The sequence below is a fragment of the Orcinus orca genome, chromosome 17 (assembly GCF_937001465.1).
Source record: "Orcinus orca chromosome 17, mOrcOrc1.1, whole genome shotgun sequence".
Taxonomy (NCBI): domain Eukaryota; kingdom Metazoa; phylum Chordata; class Mammalia; order Artiodactyla; family Delphinidae; genus Orcinus; species Orcinus orca.
The window spans coordinates 79,754,308-79,775,345 of NC_064575.1; the positions used below are offsets into that span (position 1 = coordinate 79,754,308).

Consider the following 21,038-nt stretch of genomic DNA (forward strand, 5'->3'; position numbering starts at 1 on the left):
CAAGGACCTTTTTGTTCCTCCTCAAGGCTGTAGATAATATCCTGAGACAATCCTTGAGTTGTTTTGCAGGTAATAAAACCCCCACCATGTGGAAGAAGTTAATTGCTGACCACCAGCACATAGAATCCACGTGGGTAGGAACTAGAAGGTTGATGATATTGACTCTAGGAATACCACCTGGTTATCTTGCTACCACCAAGTCAGAAGAATGTCCAAGAGCCATTTAGGCACCCTGCAACCCTCTGCCTCACCTTGCCTTTAAAAACCCTTCACTGAAAGCCATTGCGGAGCACGACCTGCCTGTTCTCCTTGCTTGGCCTTGCAATAAATGCTGTACTTTCCTTCACCACAACCTGGTGTCAGTAGATTGGCTTTGCTGTGCGTTGGGCAAGCGGACCCAAGTTTGGTTCAGTAACAATCATAGCAATTAGCACTGTTTGCTGCACATAATAGACTCTCATTAAATATTTGTTAAATGAATGAGTGTGTGAATAAGTGAATATACAACTACAACCACACTCCCCTTGAAAGGATGTGATTCTCAAAAATCATGCCGGTAGAGTTGTTTTTTTTTCTTCCAAGCTGAAGAGGTTGGTTAGGCCATAGAGTAATGATCAAAAACGGTCCCTTAGTAACTAGGGATCAACAGGAAACAACCCAGGAGGGGCTACAAACTGAGGCCACATAGGCAGCCTGTTTAAGAACCCTGAATTTTCAACAGAGGAGTCTTACCCCGTGGTTCTGGGGGCACCTCAGCTGAACACAGACAAATCTTAGGCTGCCATTCACACAAATGCCATTCTCTCTCTCTCTCTCCCTCTCTCTCTCTCTCTCTCCCTCTCTCTCCCTCTCTCTCCCTCTCTATCTCTCCCTCTCTCTCTCTCTCTCTCTCCCGCGTGCACGCACACGCATGTGAACAGGTTTCACCCTGTAAGACAGCCCCTTCTCATCGTGTGCTTCCTTAACTTTCCTTTAAGCAAAGCCTGTGCAACTATACTTCCTTATTCAACCCCCACCATACGTGCAGGTGGATAGCATAGCAGTTTGGGAGCAGACTCAGGACCTGGAGAGCTTGGGTTTGAGTCTTATCCTTTCTACTTATCAGCTCTTTGGTCACATGGAGAAGTTGCTTCACCTCTCTGCCTCGTCGCCCTCATTTATAGAATTAGCACTGTGAATATTAATTCTAGAGCGTTTAGGATGTCAGGCACAGTCATTACTTAGTAGATGCTAATTCTCCCCATCACAGGATGGCAGGGATGTTTGGAATTTATTCTAATTCACAAAACACACTCCCCTTTTTGCTTATCTTTACTCCTCCCTGGGTCCCATAAGCCACAGTCTGTGAACTCAGGCGTACTATTCTCCCCAGACCCCCAAATTCCTGATGGATAAGGTGGGCGGTGGGCGTCTAGTGAGGACAAGAAGCACATCGCCATGTCTTGCCAGGCAGAAGGCAGGGGTTGGCTGTGTAGGGTGATCTAAAGGGCCCTAGATGGAGAGAAGCAGGCTTGGGATATTGCCAAGGTGCGGCTGCTAAGTCATCGCTCTGAATTTCTTCTCTCTGCAAAACAGTTTCCTTAACTCTAAAGAAGAAGGTGTGGAAGCTGATAAGTGTTTCCCAAAGGGTTTTCTGCAAAACTCCAGCCCTATTACATCATTATTGAAACATGATCTGTTTTAGTTTGGGTTCCCCACAAAGCGTACTCTGAGAAATGGTTTGGGCAACAAGTGGATTAATCAGGAACTGATCCCAAGAAGCACGATGAGGGTTGGAGAAGGGAGAGAAGGGTAACAGGAAAGCTATCAGACAGTGCATTAAGGACAGAGCTGCCCACGTGGGGAAGTGGGACTCCATGCTCCTGGGATCCCTTGAGAGACCTAGTAGAACATTCCATGGGATTGTCCTGCCAAGATGAGGAATCTGAGATATTTAACACTGCTGTTGAAGGGTTATTCTTTCAAGTGAGGAGAGAGAAGTTGCTTGAGATCAGAAGCCAGTGGGGCACACAGAAACTATCCACTGAGGCCCAGGTAACTCCAGGGGGACCAAGAGGACATGGCTGGTCCCACGTCATCTGTTGCACAGACCAAATGCCCACTCCATCTCCCTCTCTTTTATTTTTATTTTCTTTGCGGTACGCGGGCCTCTCACTGCTGTGGCCTCTCCCATTGCGGAGCACAGGCTCAGGACCCGCAGGCTCAGCGGCCATGGCTCACAGGCCCAGCCGCTCCACAGCATGTGGGATCCTCCCGGACCGGGGCACGAACCCGTGTCCCCTGCATCGGCAGGTGGACTCGCAACCACTGCGCCACCAGGGAAGCCCTCCATCTCCCTCTTGGAGAGAAGGACACGCAACTTCGGGGTGAAGTAGAGAGATGAGGATCTCAAGGTTGGCTCAAAACCCTGTTACTTAATGGCTGTGGGACTCAGGGTAATGTCTCAATCCTGTTAGACATCAGTTCCCTTGCTGGTAAAATAAGGATGACAGGGTTGAACAAGGATTAAAAGAGAATAAAATATACAGAGCCCTTTTCCCAGGACCCCCCATATAAGTACCCAGTAAATTTTGCACATTTTCTTTTATCATTATTCCACGAAAGGTTATGCAATATTCTGTAGGGAAGAAATTGGTATCACTAGGTTGAGGACAGCATTTCCCATCCTGTTTACCTACAGATACCTTTCTTATGCTCCAGGAGGTGAGTCCTCAGTTTCCTCCGGATTTTATGCTTGTCTGTGAGATGCAGAGAGCGCCCCCCACCCCTCGCCACAGGACACTGACTCAGCAATAGATCGAGCCATGTTGTTGGCTGGCAAATTGCTAATTTCTGGAAAATCCCTCTGAGCCCTTTTCGCAGAAAGACAATTATGCAAAAAACCCTAAATGCTTGTATTCTAACCGTGCCATCAGTGAGCCAGGAGGCCATCCTCCCACCCGTATTTCTCTGCTTTGTAGATGAAAATCAGACAGCTTTGGTTGCTTCCTTTTTTATGGTTATAATTAGAGAACACGCACCTGCAAAGAGATCCACTTCTCCGTGGCAGTAAAAGGCTTTAAGTCAATCTACGTGGCAGATAATATTTACTTATGTTAGGACCTGAGGTGTGTCTCCTAATCTGTGAGTTCTGCTAAACAGGAGAAATAATCTCTACCTCTCTGAAGCTGTTTGAGAGCCAAATGAGAAGCCATGTCAATCCTCTTGGTGAACTCTAGAGTACCAAAATAAGTAAATAGGTAAAGTATTAGATGCAAGGACCATTCATGCAAACGTGCAGAAGAACAGAAAAAGGGTTGTGGCCGGAAGAAAGTGAGACTGAGTTCTTCTAAGCCTTCAGGTATAATATTGGTTTTAAAATGTATCGTGTGGAAGGAAGGGTGCTTGCCTGCGGCGGGGGCGTGAGGGGTGGGGAAGCGGGGAGTTAGTGTTTAATGGGGACCGTTTCAGTTTGGGAGGATGAAAAGTTCTGAGATGGATGGTGGTGATGGCGGTACAGTGTGAATGTACTTAACGCCACCGAGTTGTACACTTTTAAAAGTGGTTAAAATGCTAACTTTTACCTTATATACACTTTCCCACAATTTAAAGAATTGAAATTGGAATTAAATAAAGAAGGGGAAACCATAGCACGGAATAGCTATCATGTCTCTCCAGGGGGCAGGGAGTCAATAAGGAACCTAGGCACATGGGATCCTTGCCAGGGCCGTGCCCACCTTCTCGTGGGGAAGACACGTGAGTGGAAGGAGCTTTGTGATCCAGGAAGAGAGGTGTTCCAATGGCAGCTTCCCAGGGGCTACGGAGGCACAGAGAACCCGTGCTGGGGGCGGTGGTTTTCTGGAAACACGTCCTGATCATCAGCCAGGTCGGGCGGAGGGGGAGGTGGATCTGATTCTGGCAGAGGGAAAAGCCAGTCTGAGGCAGGAGAGAGCCCAGGGCACACGTGGGAGCCGGAGACAGGCGCAGGGGGGAGCGGGGAGAGCGTGAGGGATGACGGGGTCGGAAAGTGAGAAGCTGCCGGATCAGCGGGTCCGGTGAGTCATTTCCCCCAGGGGCACTGGGGAGCTATGGGAGCATTCAGAAAGGGGAATGACACACTCAAGTGAGCCTTTCTGCAGCAAACGGCGGCAGCAGCGCGGAGGACGGTGAGGTGACACGGAGCAAGATGGGCCACAGAAAGAACACTCAGGAGGTGTTGCAGTGTCAGGGTAGTGCCCTCTGCGGCCGTGGCAGTGTCCACAGAGCCAAGCAGGCAAGTGGCAGAGTGTCTAGGGGTGAAGGATGGAGGAGGGTTCCTGGCTGGGGCAACTGGGCAGGTGGGGAGCTGAATACACATTGGCTGCCGGGATGTTTGGGTGGATGGTGGATGGATGGATGAATGGATACTGTGATTCCTTTGAAACTTTGCCTTTGAACACATTGTTCACCTCGAGACATTGTAATTCCTTTGAAGTCCTTGCAAATACATTTCAAACCTCCTCTGACCCTCTCCTTCCAAGCTCCCTCCTTTGGGTTCCCATGGCATCCTGCAATTTCCTTTTCTAAGCACTCTGTTAAGCTCATCTGCTTACTTCTCTGCCTCTATACACTTTAATGAAAGGAGGGACTATATCTTTCTTCTCTGTGCTCCCAGTGTCTGCCTAATAGAGGATGTTAATTAGTACATGTTGAGTGAAGGGACATGTCCCACCAGACTTCCAATCCACCAGATTATAAGCCTCATGAGAGCAAAGCCATGCCTGTCTTGTTCTCCATCCTGTTCCCCGAGTCTGCCTGCCATGCAGAAAGTGTCTGATCATGAGTATTTGGTCCAGTTGAAGCAGCAGGCCTGGCCTCATGCCGAGGTAGAACATGGATTTTCTTAAAGGGCCAGATATGAAAAATGTATCTGAATAAATCTTTGCTCCTAGGAAACTTCCCTAGTACCACGGGACTGACGATTTTAGCATTCTTTCTCCATCTTTCTTATACGTAGCTGTAAGAAGGAATTTTTCCCCTCAGGGCTTTGGGACTTAGCACACACACTTATGCACTTTTTCACTCTCTCATTCATTCATATATTCATTCACTCATTTATTTATTCTTTTAACAATGTCTTTCAATCTGCTCTGGTCACAAAAGCTTAGGGGTTGGTTTGTTGCTTCTAGACACTGTCTGGTTTTTTTTTTTTTTTGCGGTACGCGGGCCTCTCACTGTTGTGGCCTCTCCCGTTGCGGAGCATAGGCTCCAGACGCGCAGGCTCAGTGGCCATGGCTCACGGGCCCGGCCGCTCCGCTGCATGTGGGATCTTCCTGGACCAGGGCGCGAACCCGCGTCCCCTGCATCGGCAGGCGGACTCTCAACCACTGTGCCACCAGGGAAGCCCTAGACACTGTCCTTTAACAGTGACGTGAGATGAAGGTTGTCTTGAGGATGCGGTGCTCGTCAGGATGTTCATTAAAAACAAAATACTTAGGAGACCTGAGATCTCTTTCTTCATACTCTTAAAGACCTATGCGAGAAGGAATGGTCTAGGCGAGTTATGGGAAGCAGATGTCAGTTCCCTGAGAAGAACTGGCTCACCGGCCCGCTGATCTGGCAGCCTCTCACTTTCCAACCCCGTCTTGCAACCCTCATCCCTCACGCTCTCCCCGCTGGGGAGAGGCCCAGCCCAACCGAGCTGGGGGAGGCCTCTCTGTGAGCTGGGGCCCCTGCTTCCTGTGTGTGCAGAGAATCCTAGCGGCTGGGTGCGAACCTGGCTGAGATGTTGCGTGCTCGTTTTCCACGTGGGGTCACAGATGGGGACAGGTGAACTCTGAATTCCATTCTAAGCTCCTGGAATCCGAAGGCTGAATCTCTTGCAGTCTTACTCTCCTTTAATCCATCCGTGACGCTTTTTCAGCTAATTTGCTCACCTCTTGAATGGAGGAACCGTGTCTCATCGAGCCAGGGCCGTGGTCCCGAATATGTCAGGTGTGAATCTTTGCTTGGCTATTGGCTGTGTGACCACAGAATCGCTTCATAACCTCTGAGCCCTGATGTCCTCCTCAAGTGAGGAGCCCTCCACCTGCCTTATGGGTTGTCATGAAAATTGCATGCGATGGTTTATGTGAAAACTCCCAGGACCTCCTCGGGTACAGAAGGCGGGGAGAGCATGGTCATTCATTGCCATTTATGGACAACCAGCTCTGTCATTTTTGGTGTGTGACCTCGCAAAGCTGTGTACAGAGAGCCTCGTGTCAACACCCTTCTGGCCAAATAAAACCCACCTTCGTGACTCTATTAGCTGGTACACGTGGAGCTCTTAGAACAATAGCGGCCACGTGTAAAGCACTGGCGTTATATAAACGCTAGCAACCATGGTTACCTGGGGTGTGTGCCCTCCTGGCATCCTGCACAGCCCCCAGCTTAGTTCTCGCCAGACTGTTCTGTAACTGCTGACCTTCCCCTGTCTTGTCCAGCATCTGCAGTAGTGCCTCCCTGCTCCCTCCCCGCCCTAAGTTAAGGAGTGCAGAGCCCGCTGTGGCCTGACGCTCCGCTCTGCAGCGTTGTGTTCAACGCACCAGCTGGAGTTCCCAGGAGCTCTGTCTGAGGAGTCCTGCCCCCAGGCCAGGGCCTCACACTGCACAGCGCGGGGCCTCCCAGCAGTCTGGGCAGCCTCCAGGCCCCACTTGCAGTGTGCCAGGGGCATGGGCATGGGGCACAGGGCCCGGGTAATTAGCACGTATCTGTGAGGTGGGTGGAATTCCTGGGAAGTCATAACTACTTAAGCTGAGTCTGTGTGGTGATAAAATATTCCAGGAAAATGTCAAGTGCAAAGTGCCGGCAGCCAAGTGTCATTTCTGACTCTGCAGCGGGGGAGAAGTTGGTGTTAGGACACATAAGAAAGGGGACGTTTGGGGAGTGTCTGGAATTCCAGTTAGTTCTGAGCTTCTCCCAGGCTGGACCTCACCGATTCAGGGCTGAGTCCATTGTGAAATATTTGGCCAAAGGGGTATTGACATGAGACTCTTTGTGCAGAGTTTTCCCGCGGGAACCAGTGCCTTAAGACAGGTCTCAAAGGGGCTGTTTTCCTCTCCCTCGTGTGGAGTCTCATGCTTGGAAACAGTGGAGCCTCTTCTGAAAAGATGCTGTGAAGTACACCTAGGAGTGCATCTGGGAGTGGGGCGGGGCGGGGGCAGAGCCGCTACTTGGAAGTCATTTGGATTGTAATATAAACAGATCCCAATTTGCTTTTTATTTTATATTCTTTTGGCCGTGCCACGCGGTGTTTAGTATCTGAGTTCCCTGGCGCACCCCCCTGCAGTGAAGTCCCCGCAATTTGCTTAATTAAGACAGAAAGGTTCCTTTGTAGGAAGGATCCTGATCAGCTCAGGGACTGAAGTAAGACTTGAATAACAAAGATGCCCAAAGGAAGAGTCTAGAGTGGTTCCTGAAACCAGAGCTTATGGTGTTTGGGGTTCTCAGAGCAGGGGGTGGGCAATCTTTCACTGTAAATATCTTTTGCTCTGGGGGCCACACTCAACTCTGACCTTGTCAAGCACAAGCAGCCACAGACCACATAAACGAAGGCGCGTGCCTGTGTTCCAAGACCTTTTACTTACAAAAGTGGGCACCTGGCAGGTGTGGTCCTCAAGCGGTTTGTGCTGGCCCCTGTGAAGCTGCGGAGAGGGGCGTGGCTTTCTCCATCCACCTCCACCCCGAGCTTCTCTCAGCAGTGGGACCACTTGGCCCCCATCCCTGCAAGGTTGATCCTGATTGGTTTAGTACCCCAGGCCTAAGTCAATCAATTCACTGAGGCCCCACTGACCTCAGGGGCTGGCTCAGGATGGTGCAATCAGAGTAAAGCAGGGAAGTTTTGCTCATTGAAAGGAGAGATGGTCTCTCCTCTTTCCCTAGATCCCTGATTCTGTCCATTTCCACTCCTCTACCACTTCCTCCTCCTGCCCCTTCTCTCCCTCACCTCCTTTCTTTCTCTCCCTTCATCTTTTTCCTCAGCATCTCTGTCTCCTTCTCTCGCTTTTCCTCTCTCCCTTCCTCTCTCTCCCTCTCCTGTGCAGGAATAGCTGCTATCTATGAAGGAGCTCATGGAATTTGAGGTTTTCATTAACCTAGAATCCAGGGTTTTTTTCCACATTCCTTTCCGCTTCAAGTTACATCAAATTGAGATAATTCAGTGCCCTGAGCCATTACTATGTGCCGGGTAGCAGTGAGTCCTAGGCCCTGGAGGTATAGAGATGAATAAGCCATTCCCATGTCCAGCAAACTCATGGCTGGTAAGGGGGACGGACACACAGTCAAGAAAAGGGCCAGCAGGGGCCATGTCTGAACAGAGGTTGGAGGGAACTGGAGTGTGAGAGGGACACACACACACACACACACACACACACACACACACATACAGAGGGCCAAGTGAGTACAGTCACAGAGGGTGGAAAACACTGATGTGTTTTAGAGAGAACTCTTCAAATCTTTCCTACTCCACCTGCCGCATGAGACCTGGGTCTCTTTAGAATGACAGACCCACAGAGGAGCCTCAACACCATGACTCAGCAGCTGGTGGAAGCCCCAGCTGGCAGGGCAGAGTACAGAGGTGGCAGAGTAAGGAGCTGGTGGTCCAGGACAGATGTCTCCAGGCCTCATGGACAATTCATGTTTGCAGGCCCTGGACTCTTTAACGGGCGGTCTGAGGCTTGATTGATGTCCCATTGCCTTCCAGTTCTGACTTGGAAACTTCCCCTCCGTGTGACCTTGGGCAGCCACTTTACCTCCCCGTGTGCAATTAGCTCATTTGTCCAATGGAGCTGCTTTCCAGGAATGGTTGTGTGTCTGGAAAGCATGGATATAGACGGCCTGGCACACAGTAGGTGCTCAGTGGACACGAGACGGTGATATTATCAGTGCAATAAGGCAGGTGCCAGGCTGCAAAGTGGCTGCCTGGGAGCAGAGGATGTTGGAGATAGGCAAGGGTGGGGTGAGAAATGTTGACTAAAAGAAAATGTCACAACCTAAACGTTGAGAATTATGTTTTATTCAGCAGACTTACCGAGGACTATAGCCGGGGATGGCAGTGTGGGACTCGAGGGACATTGTTCCAGCTAATGATTAAGAACTCTCCAAACAATAGGGGCTTCTTAGACAATGGGTGAATTTCCAGGATGTCCGGCCCCCTTCCGAGAAGGAGGGAGATAACAAAATGTAAAAAAGGTGTCTGTCAAAGACCAATCAGGCAGCTGGGGACAAGTTCCCTCTCTGGTCCGAGCCTAAGCCGGGACCAATCAGCAGGAGAACACAACCAAATCTATAATTTACATACGGGGAAGTGGGAACCTATAAAACTGACATATTCGCGCCCAAAAGGGTTCCTTCTTCGACCTCCTGCGTGAGGACCAAGGAACCCCGGTGCACCGGCCTTCAATAAACCTCTTGCGTTTTGCATCGACTTCCGACTCTTGTTGTTTCCTGGGCGAGTCGAAACTCCTAGGAGACCGCGCAGGTCTAACATTTGGGGGCTCGTCCGGGATTCCACTCGCCCCGGACCACAAGAACATCGGGAGTTGGAGGTACCAGGTAAGCTCGAGCTTGATTGTCTGTTTGTCCCTTGTTCTTTGTGGGCCATTATCGGAGGAAAGCCGTAAGAATCGGCTTATTATGGAATCTGTATCGGACCTCTGGCTAGGCAGACGTGCTAATAGCCGGCGTCCATGAGCCCTAGGGGACGCCCTGGTGGCTCATCTGGAAGGAGAGGCAAACTCTGTCTCCCCTTCACTCGGTTTCGGCAGTTCCCTTGGTGATAACTGCCATCTGAAGAGGTTTCGGTTTTGAAGCGAGCTCGCGGTGGCCCATGCGTATATGTGTTTCGTGGAGTTTTAACTGTTTCTGTATTGTGGTCTATTCTTCTTCTCTGACGGACGACAATGGGACAAACTATGACGACTCCTCTTTCCCTTACCCTAAGCCATTGGACCGAAGTTCGGGCCAGAGCCCATAATTTTTCGGTAGAGGTAAAGAAAGGAAAGTGGCAGACTTTGTGTGCCTCTGAATGGCCAACATTTCAGATAGGATGGCCCCCCGAAGGATCCTTTTTATTAGACAAGATTAAGCTGCTGAAGTCTAAGATATTTAATATAGATCCCCACGGACACCCAGACCAAGTACCATATGTCTTGGTCTGGGAAGATTTAATTCTCTCCCCACCTCCGTGGGTCCGGCCCTTTGTTTCCTCAACAGGTACGTCCGCGCATACATCAGCAGCGTCGGAGATATTAGCCTTAAAGAAAAACCCCAACACGGAGAAGCTACCCGACGCCCCGGATCCACCGAAGCCCACATGGGATGATTGTCAGCAGCTGCTCCAGACTCTCCTAACGACTGAGGAGAGGCAACGGGTTCTTTTAGAAGCCAGAAAAAAATGTATTAGGCGCCAATGGGCAACCTACCCAGCTGCCTAACGAGATTGATGCTGGTTTCCCACTCGTCAGGCCAAACTGGGATTTCAATGCCCCGGAAGGTAGGGAGCGCCTGAAAATGTATCGCCAGGCTCTGGTGGCGGGTCTCCATGGAGCGGCCAGACGGCCCACTAATTTGCCTAAGGTAAGGGAAGTCACTCAGGGGCCCCAGGAATCTCCAACTGTGTTCCTAGAACGTTTAATGGAAGCCTTTAGACGCTTTACCCCTTATGATCCAACTTCGGAGGAACATAGGGCTACTATAGCAATGGCTTTCATAGATCAAGCGGCCCCTGATATTAAGAAGAAATTACAGAGGCTAGATGGCTTGCAGGGATTTTCGCTTCAGGAGTTAGTAAAAGAGGCAGATAAAGTATATAACAAAAGAGAAACAGAGGAAGAGAAGGAAAAAAGAAAGCAGAAAGAGCAGGAAGCCCGTGAAATAAGACGGGATAAGAGACAGGAGAGGAATTTAAGTAAGATACTGGCCACTGTGGTTGGAGGAAGAAATATAGGGGATAGGAATAGGCAGAAAGGGCGAACGGCAGACAGAAGGCGGCCATTAGACAAGGACCAATGTGCCTACTGTAAAGAAAAAGGACATTGGGCGAGAGAATGCCCTAAAAAAAGAATGGAGGAAGGCCAACCAGAAACAAAATCTTAACATTGGAAGAAGAAGACTAGGGAAGTCAGGGCTCGAACCCTCTCCCCGAGCCCCGGGTAACTCTTAAAGTGGAGGGGGAACCTGTTCAATTTTTGGTGGATACCGGAGCCCAGCACTCCGTCCTTCTCCACTCAAAAGGTCCTATCTCAGCTAAAAGGTCATGGGTACAAGGAGCCACTGGGAATAAACTATTCATGGACCACACGAAGGACAGTAGATCTTGGGATTGGATGAGTAACCCATTCATTTTTGATTATTCCGGAATGCCCCTATCCTTTGCTGGGAAGAGATTTACTCTCCAAAGTAGGGGCTCAAATCCACTTTCAGCCAGAAGGTCCCACCATAACTGATAATAAAGGAAGGTTACTTCAAATATTGACTATGAAATTAGAAGATGAATATAAATTATACGAGCAGCCTTCATCCTCACGAGTTAATGTTACAGATTGGATAACTCGGTTCCCTCAAGCCTGGGCAGAAACTGCCGGTATGGGGATGGCCAAAAATCGGCCCCCGGTGCTAGTGGAACTCAAGGCAACTGCCACCCCAATAACGGTCCGTCAATACCCCATAAGTAGAGAAGCCAAAGACGGTATCCGTCCCCATATGCAGAGGCTACTAGACTTGGGCATCTTAATAAGATGTCAATCAGCATGGAACACCCCTCTCCTGCCGGTAAAGAAACCAGGAACAAATGATTATCGGCCGGTGCAGGATCTACGAGAGGTAAACAAACGGGTGGCAGACCTCCACCCCACAGTTCCAAACCCTTACAACCTCCTGAGCACTCTTCCACCTCAACATACGTGGTATACTGTTTTGGACCTTAAAGATGCTTTTTTCTGTTTAAGACTCTCTCCCCTGAGCCAACCCTACTTTGCCTTCGAATGGAAAGATCCAACATCGGGAATGTCTGGTCAGCTGACATGGACACGGCTACCTCAGGGATTTAAGAACTCCCCGACCATCTTTGATGAAGCCCTCCATCAGGATTTGGCATTATATAGAGAATCAAATCCCCAGGTAACATTACTCCAATACGTTGATGATATTTCATTAGCTGCTGAGACCCAAGAAGATTGTATCAAGGGTACTGAAAAACTGTTAACGGAACTTGGAACCCTGGGATATAGAGCCTCAGCCAAGAAAGCACAAATATGCCAACAACAGGTCAGTTACCTGGGGTATCTATTAAAAGGGGGGCAAAGATGGCTCACGGAGAGCAGAAAGGATACAGTGGCCCAAATTCCGGCTCCCAAAAACGCCAGGCAGGTTAGAGAATTTTGGGGGACGGCCGGATTCTGTAGACTATGGATTCCAGGGTTTGCTGAGCTGGCAGCCCCATTGTACCCCCTAACCAAAAACAGCACTCCTTTCGTTTGGGGCGATAAGGAACAACGGGCTTTTGACCAAATCAAACGAGCTTTACTTTCAGCTCCAGCCCTAGGACTGCCAGATGTAACCAAACCTTTTCATTTATATGTGGCCAAAAATAAGGGCATTGCAAAAGGAGTATTGACTCAGAAATTGGGTCCCTGGAATCGCCCAGTTGCTTATTTGTCAAAAAAATTGGACCCTGTGGCATCAGGATAGCCCACCTGTTTAAAGATAATCGCTGCAGTGGCCGTTCTAGTCAAAGATGCTGACAAACTAACTTTAGGACAAAATCTAACGATAACAGCTCCTCATGCCCTGGAAAATGTAGTCCATCAACCACCGGATAGGTGGCTAACTAATGCCAGGATGACCCATTACCAAACCCTGTTGCTAAACTCAGATCGCATCAAGTTTGCTCCAGCCACAGGACTCAATCCAGCCACCTTGCTACCTGATCCTGACTTGGAAGGCTCCACCATCATACATGATTGTCAGGAAATACTGGCCGCAGCACACGGCAGTAGGCCAGATCTGATGGACCTGCCCCTCCCTGATGCTGATTTCACCTGGTTCACGGATGGGAGCAGTTTCCTGGAGGAAGGTAAGCGTCGAACTGGGGCAGCCGTGGTAGACGGAAAACAAGTCATATGGGCAGCGGCGCTACCACAAGGGACCTCAGCCCAACGAGCTGAATTAATTGCCCTGACGAGGGCATTAGAGATGGCAGAGAATAAAAAAGTAAACATCTACACAGACAGTAGATATGCGTTTGCTACCGCTCATATCCACGGTGCCATTTACCAACAGAGAGGGCTACTAACTTCAGGTGGCAAAGAAATTAAAAACAAAGACGAAATCGTGGCTTTGTTGACTGCACTCATGCTTCCTACTAAAGTCAGTATCATCCACTGCCCTGGACATCAAAAAGGAAATACCCCAATAATTAGGGGAAATAATATGGCTGACCAAGTGGCCCGAGAAATAGCATCGGGAGAAGTCATTTTAGGACTGTCAGATAAAGTTCCTGAAAAACCAGGCCGCGATGAAGAAATCATCCCGGCCACAACAAAAGGAACTTTGTCCCCTCAGCAAGCAGAATCCATGTTACAACAGATGCACAGATGGACACATTTGGGGACTAAAAAGATGGTAGCCTTGTTACAAAAAGCCGGGTACGAAACCCCTGAAATGACAAAATTAGCTGAACAAATTGTGCAGGAATGCGTCCCATGTCAACAGGTAAATGCTCACAAAGGGAAACTTGAAACTGGAAAGAGACTCAGGGGGGACCGCCCAGGAACTTACTGGGAGGTGGACTTTACCGAAGTGCGTCCTGGAAGGTACGGTAATAAATACCTTTTAGTTTTTGTAGACACTTTTTCAGGATGGATAGAGGCTTTCCCAACAAAGAAAGAAACAGCTGCTGTAGTAGCCAAGAAGATTTTAGAAGAAGTTTTTCCTCGATTTGGAGCACCAAAGGTAATAGGGTCTGATAATGGTCCAGCCTTCGTCGCCCAGGTAAGTCAGGATGTGGCCAGATATTTGGGGACTGATTGGAAATTACATTGTGCCTATAGACCCCAAAGTTCAGGTCAGGTAAAAAAGAATGAATAGGACTCTAAAAGAGACCCTAACCAAATTGTCCTTGGAGACTGGCGGTACCGATTGGACGGTGCTCCTTCCTTTGGCCCTATTCCGGGTTAGAAATACACCTTCCCGATACCATCTTACTCCTTTTGAAATATTATATGGTGCCCCACCTCCCCTCCTCACTTTAGGAAAAGAAATAAAACCTGATTGTCAAAATAACACTGACTTATATGCTAGGCTACTAGGACTCCAATTGGTCCAGAAAAAAATATGGTCCCAACTCGCCGAGGCCTACCAACCGGGAACACCGGGAGAAACTCATCCTTTCCAAGTCGGAGACTCCGTATACGTCCGTCGGCATCGAACCCAGACGTTGGAACCTCGATGGAAAGGACCATACACCGTCCTCCTCACCACCCCAACGGCCATAAAAGTGGACGGCATCGCTGCCTGGATCCATGCTTCACATGTGAAGGCTGCACCAGCGACGGCATCATCAGGATGGCGGGCCCAAAGAACCGACAACCCGCTCAAACTCAAGCTTCTACGAACCTAAGACTTATAATTTTGGTTTTACTGCCTTTACTGACTGTAAGTGATTTTAACCCTCACCTCCCCCAACGTTTAACTTGGCAGGTAATTTCTCAGACTGGAGATGTAACCTGGTCCATTAGTCATACTGCACCCCCCTGGACCTGGTGGCCAGATCTTTTTTCCTGATGTTTGTAAATTGGCTATAGGAACACCTTATTAGGATACAGAAGATTCTCATGATATGAACACTGCCCCTTCCAAAGTTTCGGAAACTGATTAGTTTGGGCCGGGTTGCAAAAATGCAGGCAAAAGAATGATGCTTGGTATCCTCACTTTCTACGTATGATCCGGGTTCCACCGCCCTCGATCTCTGAATTATAAATGTGGTGGAACTGAAAACTTTTATTGCAAAAGCTGGGGATGTGAAACTACCGGGGATACTAATTGGAAACCCACCTCAACTTGGGATTTTATTACTGTAACGGCTAATTATTCTCATAATGAGGATACCGGACACCGGAGTAAATGTTCAGGATGGTGTCATCCCCTTAAAATTTCCTTTAGTAATCCCGGAAAAAGAGATAAAAAATGGGTAAATGGCCACTCATGGGGCATTAGATTTTACAAGAATGGATATGATTTGGGAATATTAATGACTCTTAAGCTAAACATTGAGACTCCTGCTCCTATATCAATAGGCCCAAATCCCGTACTTGGCCCCCCTTTGCTTCCCCCGGCCCCTTCAACTACGTCAACAAAGAATGAGACTAATGAAACCTCTGGATCCAAAGAACCCACAGTTAAGCCTGGGACTCCTCAGGATAGGATGCTTTCTTTGGTGCAGGCAGCCTTTAAGGTCCTTAATGCTACAAACCCGGAGGCTACAAAATCATGTTGGCTCTGTTATGCTGCCCCTCCCCCTTATTATGATGCTATAGGATATAGTTCTAATTATATTAATGTCAGCTCCCCGGACCATTGTCAATGGAAACAGAAAGGGAACAGTAAATTAACTCTGTCTTCGGTTTCTGGAAATGGTACTTGTATAGGAACACCTCCCCAGTCCCATCGACACCTTTGTCATGATTTCAGCCTCCCTTCAGGCTCGGGATATCTTGTACCTCCCCAAGATGGATGGTGGGCATGTAACACGGGGCTAACCCCTTGTGTCTCTCTAGAGGTTCTCAACAATTCAGCTGATTTTTGTGTGCTAGTGCAATTAGTTCCTAGACTTATCTATCATTCAGATTCGTCCTTCTTAGATGAATACGAGGGAAAAACAAGAAGGAAGAGAGAACCTGTAATCCTCACATTGGCTGTCCTTCTAGGACTAAGAATATCTGCCGGGATAGGAACAGGAACCACAGCCGTCATACAACAACCCCAGTATTATGCAAGTTTAAGACAGGCTGTAGACATCGACCTTCGAGCATTAGAAAGTTCCATAACTCAACTAAAGGAATCACTCACCTCACTTTCAGAAATGGTGTTGCAGAATAGAAGAGGCCTAGATTTGCTGTTTCTTAAAGAAGGGGGATTATGCGCCGCTCTAAAAGAAGAATGTTGCTTTTATATTGATCATTCAGGAACCATTACCAAAACCATGGATAAACTCGGGGAACGCTTAGATAAAAGGCAAAGGGAGAGAGAAAACGAAAAAGGATGGTTTCAATCATGGTTTGATAAATCCCCCTGGTTTACCACCTTAATCTCTACTCTGTTGGGACCTCTTATTGTTTTATTGTTGATTTTAACTTTTGGACCATGTGTTCTAAATCGCTTGATAGCATTTATTAGAGAACGTATCAGTACTGTACAAGTTCTAATGTTAAGACAACAGTACCAAAGTTTACGAACAGAAGGTTGAGATTCCATGATTGGAATCAATAGTCACAAGAAAAAGGGGGGAATGTGGGACTCGAGGGACATTGTTCCAGCTAATGATTAAGAACTCTCCAGACAATAGGGGCTTCTTAGACAATGGGTGAATTTCCAGGATGTCCGGCCCCCTTCCGAGAAGGAGGGAGATAACAAAATGTAAAAAAGGTGTCTGTCAAAGACCAATCAGGCAGCTGGGGACAAGTTCCCTCTCTAGTCCGAGCCTAAGCCGGGACCAATCAGCAGGAGAACACAACCAAATCTATAATTTACATACGGGGAAGTGGGAACCTATAAAACTGACATATTCGCGCCCAAAAGGGTTCCTTCTTCGACCTCCTGCGTGAGGACCAAGGAACCCCGGTGCACCGGCCTTCAATAAACCTCTTGCGTTTTGCATCGACTTCCGACTCTTGTTGTTTCCTGGGCGAGTCGAAACTCCTAGGAGACCGCGCAGGTCTAACAGCAGCCTCTCAGGTGGTTCTGACGGACTGTTCCGAAGAGGTAAGGGAGGAACCAGGATATCTAGGAGTTTTTGCTGAAAAAAAAATGTAGTTGAACATCAAAAGATTACTGCTAATTACAAAACCAGACATCTCAGATGAATGATTTGAGCGCTTTTCTGTATATGGGAAGACACATAAGTCTGAGCTTACTGAAATCATCCCTTTGCTGTGCATCTTGACTAGCGAGGGCCAGTATCCTGCTTTTCTCCGCCCCGAATTCCCCACGGGGTGCACCCTTAGCTGCAGTGGCTGAGGGCTTTATTCACGCAACATCCTTCGTTTACTGATAAGGCAGGCAACATTCTTTGTCCCACGGAGGGCAGAACATGTGGAAACAGCTGACTACTCCCCTGGGCCACTTGAGTCATCATCGGGTGACCCAGACATACCCTCAACTTTGTGATTTTCTCTTAACAAGTCAGGACCGAGCTTTGACCTTTGGGGTCCTGCCCACGCCTTTTTGTAACAGGGAAGAGCCCAAATCAGAATACAGGTTGGATCTGTTTCTTTTACTTTAACATTTGCTTTCCACTGCTTTTGTTCACTAAAAGGATACTGTGTATACATAATGTTCCCTGCCTCAGGGAACCCTGCCCCTCTGCCTGATTGTTAAACCAAAGTGCCTTTGTTCAGGGAAACATCCAGACCCTGTCTACCTGTGGGTGGCTGCAAGAAAGAAGAAATTAGCACATCCCCTCCCCGAGGCTGGCCATTCCAGGGGACATTTGCAGAACTTACCGGCCTTTTTACTTTACTTCCTCATCTCCTCCCCCTCTCCGTGCTATAAAAGAAACTGGCATCCAAACCCCAACAGGATGGTTATTTTGAGATTTTAGTCTGCCTTCTTCTGGGTCTGCCGGCTTTCCTGATGTATTGGCCTGCTGTGCTGCAAGCAGAGTGAGCTTGGACTCTGTAACACTTTCACCCACCAAAATGCCTCAGCATTGGAGCTTCACCCACTCACTGCGTATATCTATTTAAAAAATAGATCTGCTTAATTAATATATTATCAATATACTAATAATATTAATATATATTATTAATATATAAATTAACATATCTTTTTTTAAAAAATTAAGGCTGATACTACTTTTTAAAACAGCTTAGAGGACCCAGAAGGGCCTGTGCTTTGGAGGAAGCCTTTGCCATGTGTGACTCGGTTGGTGGTTTTTACAAAACGTTCATTTCCTTTTTCCCACTGCATGCAGGTCTTCAATGACTAGTCCTGGGAGAAGACGTGTCTTGAGCCTCTTTGGGTCCTGATGGTTTTCGGATCAAGAGCGTTATTTTTTTTGTTTTCTTTTTTCTTTTTTTTTTTTTTTTGCAGTATGCGCGCCTCTCACTGTTGTGGCCTCTTCCGTTGCGGAGCACAGGCTCCGGACGCGCAGGCTCAGTGGGCATGGCTCACGGGCCCAGCCGCTCCGCGGCATGTGGGATCTTCCCGGACCGGGGCGCGAACCCGTGTCCCCTGCATCGGCAGGCGGACTCTCAACCACCGCGCCACCAGGGAAGCCCAGGAACTCACTTTTATTGAGCACAATCTTCCTGCCAGACATTTCAGGGATCCTTTCCCTTTTAATCCTTCAAACCCACATGGCCTCTCCAGTGTTTCCAAACATGGACTCCAGAACCAGAAAGCTCAGGTTCAGATTCAGGATTTGTCAGCTTCTAGCTATGTAACCTTAGGCAATACCTTAGAATCTCTATTGCTCAGTCCCTCGGTCTGGCAAATGGGAAGAATACCAGCAGAGGCCTTGTGAAGATTCCATCAGCTAATGCATTTTTAACATCCTTAGATTGTTCTTGGCACCTGGAAAATGTGAGATAGCGGCTAGCTGCTGTTAGAATGATCATCAATATCATCATCATAGCATCCTCATTTTTCACTCCTCTAAAGATGTTTATTCTCCTCTCTGTTTTGCAGGGGGTAATACAGGCTCATAGAGGCCGGTCACATGTCCAAAGTCACATGGCAGAGCTGAATTTGAAAACCAGAGCTCTCTGTGCATCATGACACAGACCTCGATGATTCCAGCTCCTGTGCCCTGGGGCTCTGTCAGTTCAGATTCCTGGTTGCTCCTGGCTCTTGCTTCCAAAGTGAGCTCTCTGTCAATTACCAGCTCCTGCCCCACCGTCTCCAGGGCAGTGTAGGCTGATTGTTCTGTCAGGCTGGGGTCCGGGCAGGGCATCTCAATTTGCGCAGCTATTCAGTGGTCAATCACAATCTAAAACAGAGACAGCAGGGTGACCTTACACCCCGCCATTCCTGAAATCCAGCCAGCCCCTCTCCCCAATAAGGCACTCAATTTCTCAGCATGGAGTTTCCATCAGACATTTCATGCTAAGCCAGTCTAGTCCTAATTATAATTGGTTCTGGTGAGTTTTTGCAGGAGCTGTTAAATTCTTTATTTGCCCACCCTCTGAGGCTGTTTTCTATGTTGGGGAAAGAGCCCCCTGCATCCATGAAAAAAAGTGTTTCCCCTGATCTTTGCTAGAAATCTCACTTTGGCCCCACTTCATCCCAGCCATCAGCGGTTTCTTTAGGTGGACATTTTTTGGATCTACTAGAATATTAGTGCTGGTCATCGGTGTGGTGGCTGGATGGCGTGTATCCTGATTTCTTTGATAGACCTTAAGCCTGGGGCTCTAGACATCTGCTTCTCTGTAGAGAATATCTACTGGTAAATCAACCTTCTCTCCAATGAGGACTAGCCAGTGGAAGTCCTGCCAAATTATCCTTGTGGTTTCTACAAATCTAACCGGAAATTTATGAGGTTCAACATGTGCCATCACTAAGTTTAAATGTGTTGATTTAGGATTTGCCTTTTAGCTGGTTATGGCTCCTCCTCAGCCCAGGACCTCAGTTTCTGCAGGAAGGCGGTGGGGGGTGGGGTGGGAGTAGGCGCTCTACACTTATAAAACACAGGACACATCCATTATCCTATTTGGCCCCGAAAGTAAATAAGGATTATTATTTTTTCTGTCTACCAGATGAAGAAATGAGGCCCAGAGTGGTTAAGTAATTTGTCCCAGATCACACAGTTGTGACAGACCCAGGATTAGAATCTGATGTCAGTTGGATGTCAAACCTCTTTTCATTCTGTCCATTTTCAGTTGTTTATTCATTTATTCCAAACCTATTTATTGGGAGCTTGCCAGAGAGTAATGTAGGCACTTGGGAGTCCAGCAGCAACGAACAATTTTCTGCCCTGGGGGGAGACAGCAACCAACAAACACTCCTGGAAAGTGGTAATTGTTTTGCTGAGGATTAAACCAAGATGAGGCTGGTGGAAGTGTAACCTGGGACAACTTCTGTTGAGGGCAAGAGACAATAGCTATGAAAATGTAAATTGCACAGTTCACTTTGACTCCTGGGTAATTTATCCCACAGATGTGTTAGTACTTATGCAAAGCAAAGATACTCATGGCATCCTTGAGCTAGCAAAAGAGTGGAAACAACTTAAATATTCACCAAAAGAGTGCTGATTAAATAGAATGAGGTGTGTCCTTACAGTGGAGCATTTTGTAGCCATTAAAAAGAGGAGGCAGGTTATAGATAGGTGATTGATAGATAGCTAGATAGCTAGATAGATGAAATGGCATCTAAGATATTTTGTCAAGTGAAAAAAGCAACACGTAGAGGAGTAGGTTTAGAGTGCTGTCATTTAATTATGGGGAAAAAAATCAAACAAAAGAATATGTGTTCTTAATTGCATAGAGTATACAGGGAAAGTAAGAACAACAGTTAACTCCAGGGGCAACGGATATGGCTGGAGAAAGGAGAGGAAGAAAACTTTCCATTAATGCATATATGTGGAATCTGAAAAAGTTGGTATAGACAATCTGATTTACAAAGCTAAAATACAGACACAGACGTAGAGAACAAAGGTATGGATACCAGGGGGGGAAATGGGGGTGGGAGTGAGATGAATTGGGAGATGGGGATTGACATATATACACTATTGATACTATGTATAAACTAGATAACTAATGAGAACCTACTGTATAGCACAGGGAACGCTACTCCATGCTCTGCAGTGACCTAAATGGGAAGGAAACCCA

At 47.8% G+C, this 21,038-nt stretch overlaps 1 protein-coding gene and 2 long non-coding RNA genes across 3 annotated transcripts in view; all 3 read left to right on the plus strand.

The window, feature by feature from the left end:
* The first annotated feature begins 3,125 nt into the window (after positions 1–3,125).
* The window catches only part of LOC117199646 (uncharacterized), a 50,063-nt gene continuing 32,150 nt past the window's right edge, over positions 3,126–21,038 (plus strand). The window contains exon 1 of the long non-coding RNA XR_004480923.2: positions 3,126–3,340. This is a non-coding gene — a long non-coding RNA (uncharacterized LOC117199646). The remainder of the gene's footprint in view (positions 3,341–21,038) is intronic.
* Positions 9,046–16,871, plus strand: LOC125961661 (uncharacterized). The gene is made up of 2 exons (XR_007472637.1): positions 9,046–9,340; positions 16,792–16,871. It is a non-coding gene; the product is annotated as an uncharacterized LOC125961661 (long non-coding RNA).
* On the plus strand, positions 11,694–16,573 carry LOC125961660 (uncharacterized). The gene is made up of 2 exons (XM_049700472.1): positions 11,694–12,261; positions 12,869–16,573. Exons 1-2 carry the CDS (start codon positions 12,249–12,251, stop codon positions 14,080–14,082), a joined length of 1,227 nt encoding a protein of 408 aa, XP_049556429.1. The 5' UTR covers positions 11,694–12,248; the 3' UTR covers positions 14,083–16,573.